The sequence below is a fragment of the Phalacrocorax aristotelis genome, chromosome 12 (assembly GCF_949628215.1).
Source record: "Phalacrocorax aristotelis chromosome 12, bGulAri2.1, whole genome shotgun sequence".
Taxonomy (NCBI): Eukaryota; Metazoa; Chordata; class Aves; order Suliformes; family Phalacrocoracidae; genus Phalacrocorax; species Phalacrocorax aristotelis.
Window position 1 is genome coordinate 967,264 of NC_134287.1, and position 14,256 is coordinate 981,519.

General features: G+C 46.8%; 1 protein-coding gene across 2 annotated transcripts in view; it reads right to left on the reverse strand.

The window, feature by feature from the left end:
• The window catches only part of PIK3AP1 (phosphoinositide-3-kinase adaptor protein 1), a 51,675-nt gene extending 38,273 nt beyond the window's left edge, over positions 1-13,402 (reverse strand). The window contains exons 1-2 of one of the 2 annotated variants that reach the window (XM_075108097.1): positions 13,267-13,402; positions 6,664-7,080 (exon numbers count right to left, since the gene is read on the reverse strand). In XM_075108097.1, coding sequence (XP_074964198.1) covers positions 6,664-7,080; positions 13,267-13,279 — 430 coding nt within the window. In that variant the 5' untranslated portion in view covers positions 13,280-13,402. The remainder of the gene's footprint in view (positions 1-6,663; positions 7,081-13,266) is intronic. The other variant, XM_075108099.1, reaches the window with a different exon arrangement.
• Between the last annotated feature and the right edge of the window lie 854 nt (positions 13,403-14,256).

Below are 14,256 nucleotides of genomic sequence, written 5' to 3' on the forward strand. Positions count from 1 at the left end.
TGATGGCACGACTGGCTGGGCAAATGGAGGGAGAGCAGTGGATGTTGTTTACCTCGACTTCAGCAAGGCTTTTGACACTGTCTCCCATAACACCCTCGTAGGTAAGCTTAGGAAGTGTGGGTTGGATGAGTGGATGGTGAGGTGGATTGAGAACTGGTTGAATGGCAGAGCTCAGGGGGTCATGATCAACAGGGCAGAGTCTGGTTGGAGGCCTGTAACTAGTGGTGCTCCCCAGCGGTCTGTACTGGGTGTTGTACTGGGTTCAACATATTCATCAATGACCTGGGCAAAGGGACAGAGTGTGCCCTCAGCAAGTTTGCTGATGATACAAAACACCTGGGAAAGGTGGCTGATACACCAGAAGGCTGTGCTGCCATCCAATGAGACCCAGACAGGCTGGAGAGCCGGGCCCAGGAGAACCTCATGAAATTAAACAAGTGTGGGTGCAAGGTCCTGCACCTGGGAAGGAACAACCTCATGCATTGGTACAGGTTGGGGGTTGACCTGCTGGAAAGCGTCTCTGCTGAGAAGGACCTGGGAGTGCTGGTTGACAGCAAGCTGACCATGAGCTAGCAACATGCCCTTGTAGCCAAGGCGGCCAACAGTATCCTGGGATGCATTAAAAGGAGTGTGGCCAGCAGGGCGAGGGAGGTTCTCCTCCCCCTCTACTCTGCCCTAGTGAGGCCACATCTGGAGTGCTGCATCCAGTTCTGGACTCCCCAGTTCAAGAAAGACAGGGAACGACTGGAGAGAGTCCAGTAGAGAGCTATGAAGGTGATCAGGGGACTGGAGCACATCCCTTATGAGGAAAGGCTGAGAGACCTGGGTCTGTTCAGCCTGGAGAAGAGAAGGCTGAGGGGGGATTTCATCAATGCTTATAAATGTCTGAAGGGTGGGTGTCAAGAGGATGGGGCCAGACTCTTTTCAGTGGTGCCCAATGACAGGCCAAGGGGCAACGGGCACAAGTTGGAACATGGGAAGTTCCACCTGAATATGAGGAAAAACTTCTTCCCTGTGTGGGTGCCAGAGCAGTGGCACAGGCTTCCCAGAGAGGCTGTGGAGTCCCTTACCTGGAGACAATCACACCCCGCCTGTGGCCCCTGCTCTGGGTGTGCCTGCTCAAGCAGGGGGTGGGATGGGATGATCTCCAGAGGTCCCTTCCAACCCCACCTGTCTGTGATTCTATGAAACCTGCCTTTTGGCAGAAATCTTGAGATAGAGTGTGTTATGTATCATCACTAAACAGGTCATTTGTCATTAACCCCCAAAGTAACAGAAGAGCAGCTTCTGCCAAACTTAAAAATTCACGGTGAATTTACATCTCTAGCCCTAAATGGCAGCAATGAGTAAAAGTTAGCAATCAAATAATTACAGAAGTTTCAGGCTGAAGGGAATCTCCCGTGTACTACCACTTCATCCCCCTGCGTTGAGATACACTTGATGATTATATTATGCATCTGCCCAACCTGACCCCAAACCCCAAGTAGCCTATTCCAAGGTTACTTTACATTTACAGCTTGAGTCCAGCACAGGACCACAAAGATAATTAAAGGACCACAGCACCTTTCATATGAGGAGAGGCTGTAAGAGCAGGAACTCTTCAGCCTGGAGAAAAGATGACTTGGGGGGGATCTTATCAGTGTTTATCTGATGGGAGGAAATGAGAAAGAGGAAGCCAGGCTCTTCTCCATAGTGCCCACAGACAGGAGAAGAGGCAAGGGGCAAAAACAGAAACACATGGAATTCTACCTGAACACAAGAACACACTTTGTTACTCTGAGGGTGGTCAAACAGTGGAACACCTTGTTCAGAGAGGTTGTAAAGTCTCCACCCACAGAGACATTCAAAACCTGACTGGACCTGGTCTTGGGCAACCTACTTTGTCTGACCATGCCTGAGCAGGGAGGTTGGACTAGGTGATCTCAAGAGGTCCCTTACAACCTGAACGCTTCTGTGATATGCTCTCATGTTTCATTTGTGGTTTCACCAGTGCAACAGAAGAAAGCCAGGAAGTTAATTCAATTCCTTGACACATACAGGAGTGAGAATGATAACAGCTTATGCCATTTCTGTTATGCCGTTTTCCTCCCAACAAAAGCTCACTGCCTTGGTCTCTGACATCTCTTGATGAGCCCCTCACTAGGTGGAGTAACATTCCAGCTCTTCCTCATCTACAGGGCTCCAGCAAAACTCTGATCTTCCTTCTAACTGCCCACTGCCCTCCATATTCACCGCATGCTTCCTTACCCCACTCCTGGCCCTCCTATTTTGCAAGAAGTTTGCTGATACTGATCTTTCTTTCTTGTCCATTTCATTGCAGAAGAGCTCAGCTGAGCCAAGGCTGCACGCATCCTTCAACAGCTGCTGTTACATTCAGTTATCACCTTAGCAATCTCAGGCAGATGTCGACTTCCCTGGGTTTTTCCCTGCAAGAGTTTGCTTGAGCACAGAAAGTTCAAAGCCACAGATTAATTGGTAAATGTTTTGGCAACATCAACTTTTAAAGCAGGAAATCTGAAACTTTTCAAGACAACATAGGTAGGGGCTGAAAAATACTGAAGAAACTGTAATGTGCGTAACAAAACAGATGTCAACTGAGCTTTGAGAACACAGGAGGAAGAGAAAGGTCACTGACTCCAACTGTGCAGCACAGACTCCCAGCTGCCCAACGCACACAGCACAGCATGGTGTGGTATCACAAGCCAGACAAGAGGGCTTAAGCAGCAGGCTGGTCACTACACCCTGGCTGATCGCTACACCCTGCCCGACCTGAGCTGGCTTGTACAGTGCCATCCTGAGCATTTCCACGTCCTTATCACAGTTATAGCATAGGCTGAAACACTTCCCCACAGATAACAGGAGTGCCTGCAAATGGAAACCTTCATGCCCTCTGTAGTTTGCCAGGACCAAGAAACTGCAGAAGTAAAAATGGCCTATCTACAAGTGGGCAAGCGTCAGCGTTCACATACAGTTAGTTCTCAACAAGGCTAGATGAGTGCTTCCTCATTTCTGAATTCATACCAAACTAATAAAATAGCTTTCAGCATGTGATGTCTGGGGGTGTCATGTTCCCATGATGCACTAAAAAACCACAGCCGAACAGCTGCACTAGAGGCAAGAGCACAGCCTGAGCAGGACCAGTGTGCAGGCTCTGGAGAGGTATTTGCCTTCACCATGTCCTGTGTCGTATCCTGAGCTCTACTAGCTCAGGATTCAACTATTAGGAAGCCGAAGCTCAGTTATTTTTACATCAGGCTTAGTTTTTCAGTGTGCGCTGACACTGCTGTTAGAAGTACTGGTGAACACACGTGGAGAGAAGTACTTCCCAGAAGAAGACACCCAGACAAATAATTTAAAATATGGTCATAAACTTTCTCTGCTAAGTGGTGTAGGAACCGAGGGATGCCTTACTCGGGAAAAGTCCACAGTCTGCTGTAGAGAATGGACTTAACTGAGACCCTCTAAGAGCTCCTGACTTCAAAGCCTTCATCTAAAATCCTAACAATGAAGTCCTGGGAGCAGAGCACAGGCTATGTTGCTCTATGGGAGAGGTCTGCTGTCACAAACACTCCTACTTCAAGTCACTCACACTGGAGTTGGCTGCAACTAAACTGTAAGGCAGATGCTAAATTTTTTATTACCAACCAAGAAGAAAGTTTTCAGTTTCACCCAAAAAGGGAACTATGTACACCTGGGATTGTCTTCTCTTCAGAGGAAGCATCAGAACATTTGCATTTGAGGCCATTCACAAAACCTGGTCTGTAGAATCACATGATTGGAAGAGGTCACCTAGTTATTTTTTTCCTCACACAGAGGTAGGAGCTGATACATTCATCCAAATACTTTTGCCATGAAACCAGCCTATCTTAAGTAGGTTCTTCCTTCCTAAGAGTCAGGGTAACACCAGATGGCTTGCCTTGGCAACTGCTCTGATCTGCATGAAGAAACAGCCTGACATTACCCAACTCTTGCGTGCAGCTCACAGCTCACACCAGGTAGGGCTCCCATAACAGTAAGAGAAGTACAGAAATTCTGAATCCGGAAAATGCTACAGCAGGCCCCACAGCAAATGAGTTTGGTTTTACCTCACTTTTTCTCTGAGCCAAGTATTTTCTAGATATACTTAAGTCAGTTTCAGAATAATGTACGACATTCAAGTGAGAAAACAGAAAATAAGCTGGGTGGTTTTTTTATGTAGAGACAACAAAAATCCAAAGTGCAATATTCCTTTCAAAACACCATTTACATAAAGCTAAAGCACAAGTGCTTTCAGCACATGCTAACCTTCAGCAGAGATGACACCGCTGGAGGTGGACTCTACGTCCAACCACGAAGAGTCAGACTGTAGTGCTGTACCCCAAAGAAGTTTTGCCATAGATACATGGCAGCAACCCACTAAACAGCCAGGCGCACAAGACACACTTTCCCGCCTGCTCAGACAGCCAGCACAGCACTGTTGCTCGGACAGACATCATAGCGCCGCTAGTAAGACCCACCTCTGCCCCCTCCCCGGGTGGGCTTTGAGAAGTGCTGGGAAGATCCAGCACCCATGTCCCCCGGGCACAGCCCTCGCATGCAATGGGGCAGCCAGCTGCACAGAGAGCCCCAGCTCACCTGTGGGAAGCCACTTGAAGTGGAGGAAGAAAGCCAGGTCAGCTTAATACAATTAATTGACTGCATAAGACAAAGAGAGAGGCTGTTCTATAGTTTAATTAGGTTGACAGGCTATGCATTCAGCGTACCACTGCCAACAGATGAGCTTTCTCAGTATAAAAATCAGATTTTGTGTGCTTCCCTTTGACAAACACAGCTTATATCTCTATAGAGAAGCAGTTGATCCAGAGTGGTTTCTAGCCGATCTATTCCCATGCCTGCCCCCTTCCCTTCACCTCAAATTCTCTTTGATTTTTAACACACCCAAAACAAGCCAGATGGATGAAAGCCTCTCACTAGTAAGGATCCACTTGGCTACCTAAAACCTCCCACCAGAGCCAGTCCATCTAATGAAGGACAGAGACACATGCTTCCCACTCCCCCGCAGCACAGAAGCAGGAGGCTTTCTTCGGCCTGCATCGTGCTTTGTGCCCTCAGAATGCAGCAGGCCAGAGTCACTGGCAAGAGCAGGCTCTGGGAAGAGATTTCAGGATCAACATCCCTTTGTACTCTCACACACTCCTCAGCTACACTAGAAGTTACTCCTACTCTGGCCTAAAATAACTCTGACAGTCCTCAGACACATTAAATAAAAACATTAACGCTAGCAATGCCGGGAGATGTTGTTTAAACCTCCCTAACTTTGAATAGCGTATTAACAAAAAAAAAAAAAAAATCAGTAGAACATTGGTGCCGTGCTCTAGACCCAAGTTTGGAGGAAAACAGTAACTAAACTTTTACTTTTGCCAGAAAGTGTCAGAAAAGCTAATTTAATCCCTGGTCAGTTTTATTTTTCAGAGTACAAAAGCCCAGCCCCTGTTTTCTGTCTTCTTCCAGGCTGAAAGCAAAGGAGCTAGACTACTTAGCCCTAGGTTATCCACTGGGAAAGCAAAATGTTTTAGGTGTGTTTGAAAGGGAGATGCAGACTTTCGTTTATGTAGGTGCTTGAACAGTACTATGAAACATCTGTCGTGAGCGGGTTACCTGAGAATGCCATCTTCCGCACAATCCCCAAGTCATCTTTTTTCAGGGGACTCTTCCAGCCAAGCTCATGACTTTCAAAATTTATTTTTACTGTCATAAATTTGTCATCATGATTACTGCTGTTGTTATCATGGCCTAAAGCACCTTTATGTGCACAACACCAGACACATCAGAAGACTGCACTGCCTCATTTATGCCACTCAATACAGATAAATCTTTATCCAAGATGCAGCCACAGGACTCCAATCCTGCTAAGGCTGACAAAGAACACTATAACCCTAAGTATGGCGGTGTCATAGAAACATCCTGACCAGCACGACTCCCCAGCACTCTCCACCTTTATTTCAACAGAAACTACGAGAAAGGAGTACCACACACTCCTCTGAGTTTAGGAAAGTTTAGGCTCAATTAAAACTCAGTAAATTGGGCTTCCGTAGTCTCCAGCTGTTAATACTTCTGCGCTAGTTAGTCCTCTATCACTCTCAGGTTTGGTTATTTTTAGAGCCATCAGTCCAATTCTCCAATGAATCTCTGCCATTCCATCACAGGGAACAAGCTAATCTGTCACCTGTATGATTATATCTCTGACTTTTTGCCCAGTGCTACAGAATACGTATTAGCCAACCTCATTTTGGTTCTGGTATGACAGAAATTAAAGTCTGAAGGAAAAGATAATTTTCTATCAATTGGGATCAATAAACTGCAGGGCACAATATTTACAGGTAGAACTTTAAAGATACTCAGTTTTTGTTTTCGATTCGCATTTAAAACCAGGCACCTAAGATAACCTCCAAATTCAGAAGATCTCTGTGAGTCACTCGTAATCTCTCCTGAATTAGGGACCAATTGACCAGGCATAGAAAAATTGGCTTGCAAAACCTCCTCGTTTACAAGGATTGTGCAATTTGCTTTAGCTTCTATTTCAGTAAAACACATTTCCAGTGTTAAAAAAAGGAAAAACAATGTCACATATCTCCCTCCTCCAGCCTCTGACCAGGAAGCCCAACTCCACAGCTGCTACCTTACCTTCAGAAATAGCCTTCTTGACAGCCGCAAGGTAAGCATCAGGATCATCATCATTTGTGAGTTCTTGCCACTGAGACCAGTCCTTGAAAAACATCAAGTAGTCATCACAGTCCGTAACACCGCAGAACAGCTTGACTACTTTGTACGGGGGCCATAAAGCTTCCTGGAGGCTCTGCAGGACGGGAGGGAGATAAAAATTCTCCACCAGCTCAGCAGACAGCAAAAGGATGATGCTCCGACTTTTGTTGAACAGGTCCAGCTCCTGGTGGGAGATGGCAGACTTGCCTTCCAGATGGTAGCTCAGAATCCGATGTTTTCGAACGTGCCGAGTAAAGAGGAAGAGGTTCTGGAGGTATTGACACCATTCAGTGGCGTCACTTGCATACACAATCAGTACATCATATCCTCCAGGGGTTCCTGTACAGGTGCAAGATGATCATAGGGAGGAGGATTAAATTCAGAGCACAAACTGACCCACAGCTTTGCAGCAAAAAGCCCACCAGGCTGTTCCTGTAATTAACGTCAGAAGCTTGAAAGAACTTCAGAAGAACAGTAGATATATCCAAAGCAAGGTGTTCACAGCTGCAGTGCAATTCTAGGGGTGGCTGAACTCCTACTTGCATTTACCCCACTAAAATTTAAGTAGTTTTTTCATTCTCAAAAACCTTCCTATGAAGAAGGGGATTTCCTATGTACTTTCAAGTGAAACAAACCACATGTGGAGATTTACAGATTTAAAGCATGTTGATAAAAAAAAAAACCACAAAAACCCCTTCTCAAGCTAGTTTGTTTTGGAGGTCGGGAGTTTGCCATTGTATGTGAAGTGAAATCATTTTAGGCAACTATAGGGTCTCTGCAACACAACTGCGGACCATTACATGCTCAAGCAGAGTATACACTGAGCATAGCACACCTAAAATAAGAAAGGCCTTTATTTAAATGAGGTCCCACAACGCTTACAGGAAGTCACTATGGCTTCCATGGTGTTAAGACATTTGCTCTCATTGCAGCAGAGAGCAAACTGCCTGCAAAGTATGCGTACAACTGAAGGGTACTCAGCCCCAGTGCTCGCAGCACAGCAATCCTATCATTCAGGCTTCGGACACTTTGCAAGGCTGTGTGAGAGTCCTTTCCTCAGAACTGTCATACAAAGATTTCCCAACCATTTTGCCATCACAGACCCTCACTTCAGAGGAAAAGAACTAATACAATAGTGGTGGCCGTAACACAGCCCAAAATACACTTGCCAAAGTTGACTTATGCCATAATTCTCTAGAGCCACTCCTACCTACTCTCACTCCTGCATTTCTGTGCTCTGGAATGAAAGCACTTTTAGCAAGTTGGAAAGAGCTTTAAGATGATCGCATGCAGATTGAACCAATATGACATGATGTAAGTGCTCTCCCATCAATCTCAAGAAAACTTTTAAGTCTAAATTTAGTTTTCCCATTCACCTGGGAAGAAATTTACCCAATTTTTAGGATCACAGCTCTGGTCCCGCGCTAATTTTCAGTGATGAGCTTTTCAAATCTTATTACCAAACTGTTGTCTTCTAATTCCAGTTTGACTCTTTAAAAGTATCAACATTACCAACCCAACTCCATCAAGAAGCAAGCAAAGGCAGATTTTTCTAATTAAAGTGGAAGGCAATGCCTAAAATGTGGCATGCCAAAAAGAGCATCTGCAGAGAGCGGATTTACCAGAATTGAAGATGACAGTTTTGCTGTCACCTTATTAAAATTCAGCCAAAACTGAACAGCCTCCAAAGACTCCATTCTGCCACTTCCCCCAGAATCTTCATTAGGAGATATGGTTACATGCATAAATGGAAAGCCTCTAGCAGTGAAAAGATGACGCCACAGCTCTAGAGAACACGGACACTGCGGTTCAGCAGTATGCACTAAGACAGCTGCATGTTTCTGTGCGAATACAGCTCCTGAAGCGCAGATGGAGGCTTGTAGGAGACAGCATTCTCAATGAAGGGGATCCAGCAAACTCATAAAGCAGACTAATGGACCCTAAGCTTTGGGACCTTTAAGCCAAGAGTGTAGAACTGCTGTGAAAAAAAAAAAACAGCTTTCACACCGGTGAGAACACCATTATCACCAAAACACCACTTCTGGCTGAACATGACCTGACCAAGATGACAGAATCACATCAGCAGAAACAGGAAAACAGAGCAGAATTCAGGAGATCAGTTGTTTTATTCTGGAAAGGGAGGAGTACCAGAGACGACTTCTTCCAGTGCCATCTGTTGATTTACATGCAGTACAGCGGGAAAGGGCAGCACAGCTACCTGCCCAGAACGGAGCCCACGTGCTGCTGCACTGCCAGCTGAGCCCGACCTTGCCAGATGGGGAGACAAGAGAGCGACTCTCTGAGGTGCGCCCCGGGCTCCTAAAGTCCTACTCTGGCGCGCTCTGGGAGAGGTCCCACCTCTGGACACTGGGGAAAGCGGCAGTAGCCTCCAGGACATTTTAACATTCTGTAAAATGGCACACCTAATCCTACCATGCATTTTTTAAAAAAGAACACAGTTTCTGCAACTAAACCTGTTTTCCAACAGGCCCTTCTCCAGCCTTTCACTGAAAGGAAGCAGCTGTGCTTGGAAAGGACACAGGGTTGAGGAGTCATTGATTTTAAATACGCATTGCACTGTAGGGGCACTAAATATCCAAGAAGCCTCCCTTCTCTGGTAAGCAGGCAAACAATGCAAACTTGACAGTCTCTCTGCAAGCCCCTGCCAGCATTTGTATCCCCAGCGACATCGCCCAGAGCAGCGTAGCCTCTGCACCCAAAAGGAAGAACTTCACCTAGTGTTTGGGAAAGGTATCCCTTTCCTAAAGGAAATTTCCTAATTTAGGAAATTTATCTATTCTCCAGATAGCACTGCTCTATCGGCACGCCATTCCCCTTCACAGAGCTCTCCTTAGGCCCTCTTCCCTCAACTCCTATAGCCTCTTACATTTCTAGGTTGAACCGAGGAACAATGCTTTTAAAAGGAGAACTGAGAAATAAAATTACTGACTCCACTTTTAGAGTCAAGGAAAATCTCTATGTTCATAAGCAAAAATACTGGAAGTGGGTCCTGAAGAGCTGAATAAGCCTAAGTCAGCAACAGGACTAAGAAAACAAAAATCTAGAAATAGTTTCAATTGCAACATCCTCTTTTAAAAGAAGCATGACACAGAACTTGCTTTCCTAGATCATGCTGTTCTTTGTCTAACCAAACACCTCCCTCTGGAGCACCAATTACTGTCCAGTCCTCAGGGAAAAGTGTAATGAATGGAGAATACAGAATGTTTTGGGGAGTTTTTCCCACAACTCTACGCAGAGGTTAAAGAAAAGCTCACAGAGCACGCTTCAAAGCACAACGTATGCCCTGCCTATTGTACATATGTAAAGAAATCCCTAGGTGAACACCAAGCATTTTATTTCTTTAGACCCTGACCTTAGATGGATACTTTGACAATGTGTTCAACAGGCTGGTTTTGGAAAAACAAACATAAGGAAGCCTTCAATTAAAGTAAGAAAGATGTGAAGAGTAGATGCAATAGCAAGATGAAGAAAGATTTGTGCCACCCAACCGTTTCAAATATCTTTCATGCTGTGAAATGTAATCTAGTTAAATTTTAACACCACCTATTTTCTGCATTCCTAAAGTTAGGGTATAAAAGTGACTTTTGCTTCTGTTAATAAAATGTCAGCACTATTAATGACATTGCAGGGCACGTTTAACTATTTATTTTATAGAAAAACATCCAGGTGTGATTCTGTTCCAGTTTGCAATGATAAAACATAGCCTTTGGACTCCTCTCCAGCTGCAACTGCCTCTTCAGTGGTTAGCTGCACACTCCATGACACAGCAATGGTAAAAGATCGGTGAGATTACAAAACAGTACTGTAGAAATGCCTAAGGCCTCTAACTGAGGTAGAAGGCCCACAGACTAAATAGCAGAGACATAACATCATACAAAGCTTTCCCCAGTTTTATATAAACTGCACACAGAATGGGAGGGCATGAAGCAATTCAGTCAAAAAATCACAGAGGCCCATGGCAAGAGAATAAATGTATCCTACAGACTACATCATGCCTTCATAGTCCCTCTCTGAGAAGCAAACAAATCAGGCTTCTCTTTGGACCATGCTTGGGAGTAGTGAGGTGAAAATCTTTGAGTTTAAGGCTCTGTCGTAAGGTTCTAATTACCACTGAAATAGCTAAAGAATACTGCGGAAAGCTGGCATATCAGCTCTGGGTAAGACTTAAGTGGGTAAGACATCTTGCCCACTTAACACTTCCCAAACTTGAATCAGATGTCATCAACTGCTATCACCTATTATTTCATTCTACAAGCCAAAATCATAGAATCAGGAATAATTAAGGTTGGAAAAGACCTCTAGGATCATCAAGTCCAACTGTCAACCCAACACCACCAGGCCTCCTAAAACATGTCCCAAAGTGCCACATCTATGCATTTTTGAACACCCACAGGGATGGTGACTCCCCCACCTCTCTGAGCAGCCTGTGCCAGTGCCTGACCACTCTTTCACTAAAGACATTTTTCCTAATATCCAATCTAAGCCTCCCCTGATGCACCTTGTGGTCATTTCTTCTCATCCTATTGCTAGTGACTTGGGAGAAGAGACCAACACCCACCTCACTACAACCTCCTTTCAGGTAGTTGGAGAGAGCAATAATGTCCCCCCTCAGCCTCCTCTTCTCCAGGCTAAACCCCCCCAGCTCCCTCAGCCGCTCCCCAGCACACTTGTGCTCCAGACCCTGCCCCAGCTCCGTTGCCCTTCTCTGGACACACTCCAGCACCTCAAGTTCTTTCTTGTACTGAGGGGCCCAAAACTGAACACAGTACTCAACGTACGGCCTCACCAGTGCTGAGTACAGGGGGAAAGGTTCGACCTTTTTCAATTTACAGATCATAAATAGTTTTCCGTTGTACCTGTGGTTCCCCAAAAAGCAGATTCAGGTCCTGTAATAGTACACAGCTTTTCTCTGTCACCTTTCACATCCCTCTCCTAAGTAGACCACGACTTCTTGTTGTCCACAGACCAGGTAAAAAGCTGACAAGACACATCCTTTACTCCAACTCAGATGATCATATGGATTGGCAAGCAAATCTATTTTCCACCTCAAATTCAGACTGAATGAAAAAGCACTCCCTAGCCTGTTATCAGTTTGCTTTGGGATTCATGTGTATGGAGGATACACGAATATGGCACCCCAAAATACCAGTCCCTGATAGAGGGGGATCCACTTCCTAGGAAAGACAATTGCCCATGATATAAATGAAACCTAACCCAAAGCATCTTAATAATCAAATTCTTAAAAGAGTGCTTCCAAGAGATGTTTGAGGCTGCTGGTGGGCCATTAACAGAAGTCCTCAGCACCTTTCATATTTCAGTGTCTGAAGTGTGTGTATGCAAGTGATGTATGAGGAAACTAATGCATTCTTTGCCTAGCTGGAATGCATAGTGAAGTAATAGTGATCACATCCAATAATTATTAACATCCTAACAAAAGCTCTCACATCTTTGACTGGAGCAGAAAACCTTCACTTTAAAGTGCTGCAAACAAGCAAGAGGAAATAGCAGAATCAAAGTAGATAAAAGTTTTGCCAACCAAACTTCAGTGATAGGAACATGAGATTTGCATTACGATATGCGAACCTAAGGTTGTTCTACTTTTAAGAGTCTCTGTGAAATCACCTTCTGTTTATAAGGAGAAAAGTAGTTTTGCCCACAAGTCTCCTGAGGCCCCCGTTTAGCTTATTTTTACATCATAGGGAGATACGCGTCAGTGAAACACTAACGTTACTTCACACCCTGAGAATGGCACGTTTTTCCTTTTTTAGATAAAACACGTACACTTCCCTGCAGCGAGGGGAACTGGCACCAGAGAGACTTACACAATACAGGGTAGCCTCCTCTCCCCCTGGAGTTCACAGCTCTATTCTAACCAGTTCTACGTGCATGTACGTTAGCTAAAACATTTTCTTTGATGGCAACCTTTCAGTTCATTTGCGATTCTGTGCCACTGTGGCAAGGTGCATCAAGTCATACCCCAGAAAGGAAGTATGCAAATGTAGGGGGATAAAACAGTATTTAGGAAGAACTGACTTATCTACAAAACATCACAGAAAACCACATAGGTGGTTAAGGCTGAGCAGGCACAGATACCTCTACAGTACACCCTCCCTCAGAGCCAGCTGAGCTGCCACCCCGGAGCGCACTCATGACACAGAGAGCTCCGCCAGCACCTGCCCAGAGCACAAGCCAAGTGAAGCAAGATAAGGTAGAAAGCGCAGCAACCCAGCTACTCTGAAGAGCCCCGGGGCTCCCCTAAACCCGGGGAGGGGGCCCTCCTCCTCTTCCCCGGCAGCGGAGGAGCGCGGGGGCGCGCAGAGCCGCACAGCAGCACCGCCCCGGCAGCCGGCGGGAGCTCGGTTAGCTGCCCCTTCGCCGGCGGGGCCGCGCTGCCGCCGAGAGCCTCGGCTGGCCGGGGCGCAGCGCCCGCCTGGCCCCGCGGCACCGGGCGGGGAGACCCCGCCGCTCCCCCCGGCTCCGGGGGCGAGCGGCCGCAGCACCTACCGGGGCCCGCCATGGTGCGGGACTGGCGGGGGAAGGGGCCGCTCCCTTCCCTCACATCGCCGGCGGCGCGGCTCGGCGCGTCCCTCCCGCGGACACCTCCTCGGCCCCGGCCGGGCGCTGGGTCCCGCCGCCCCGCTCGGCCCCGCCCGCCGCCGCCCCTGGCCGGGGCGGGAGGGCGGCGGCCCGCGACGCCCCCTACAGAGCCGGGCACAGGCGGCTCCTGCCCGCCCCGGCCGCGCGTCGCCGTCCGGGCACACGGCGGGACCCTTCCTCCCGCCGTGGGCAGGAAACTCCCTCTCCCGAGCGGCTCCAGTCCTATTCCGCAGGCGGCCACGGAAAGCGCGCTACAACGAGGAGAAGTTTGCGTTACGCTGGTCCAGAAACTCCCCCTCCTTAGTCGCGAGAAACTTAGAGCAGTGGCTGTGGAAAAGAACAGGCGAGACCTGCTTTGTGCACGCCCTTAACTCGGGTTTTGACTTCTGGCTCCTATGAGAAAGGATCTTTGTTGCTAGGGGAAAAAGAACTTGTTCATACAAAAAACGAAGCAACTTGATATTCAGTGTTTTTCTCTAGGAGATGCCATCTTTTAACTCAGATTCACCAGATTTCGTATGACTACGCCCACGTTTGAGTACAGAGAAAATGAACAGTGGAAGGATACCGCTGGGTTCAGAGAGGACTCAATTTTGTTGCTGAAGACAAACCAACAGATTCTGCCAAAATAATTATTTCAGGCTATTACCTTGCAAACTCAGAAAACCCCCTTGCACTGATTTGCATTCAGAAATGCTTCTTTGCTGAGAACCAGCGAGTCTTTCACCAGTTGTGCTTTAGTAAAGCAAAATTAGATTCCCTGCGACCTGGTTTCCCAGCCGAGGCCGTCGCTCCCAAGCAGTCAGAGGACATCCTGTGCGCAGCTTACTGAGTGTCACAAACACTGATGTTAGAGCAGAGCTGGTTACCAGCAGTACGGAACCAACTGTTCCCTAC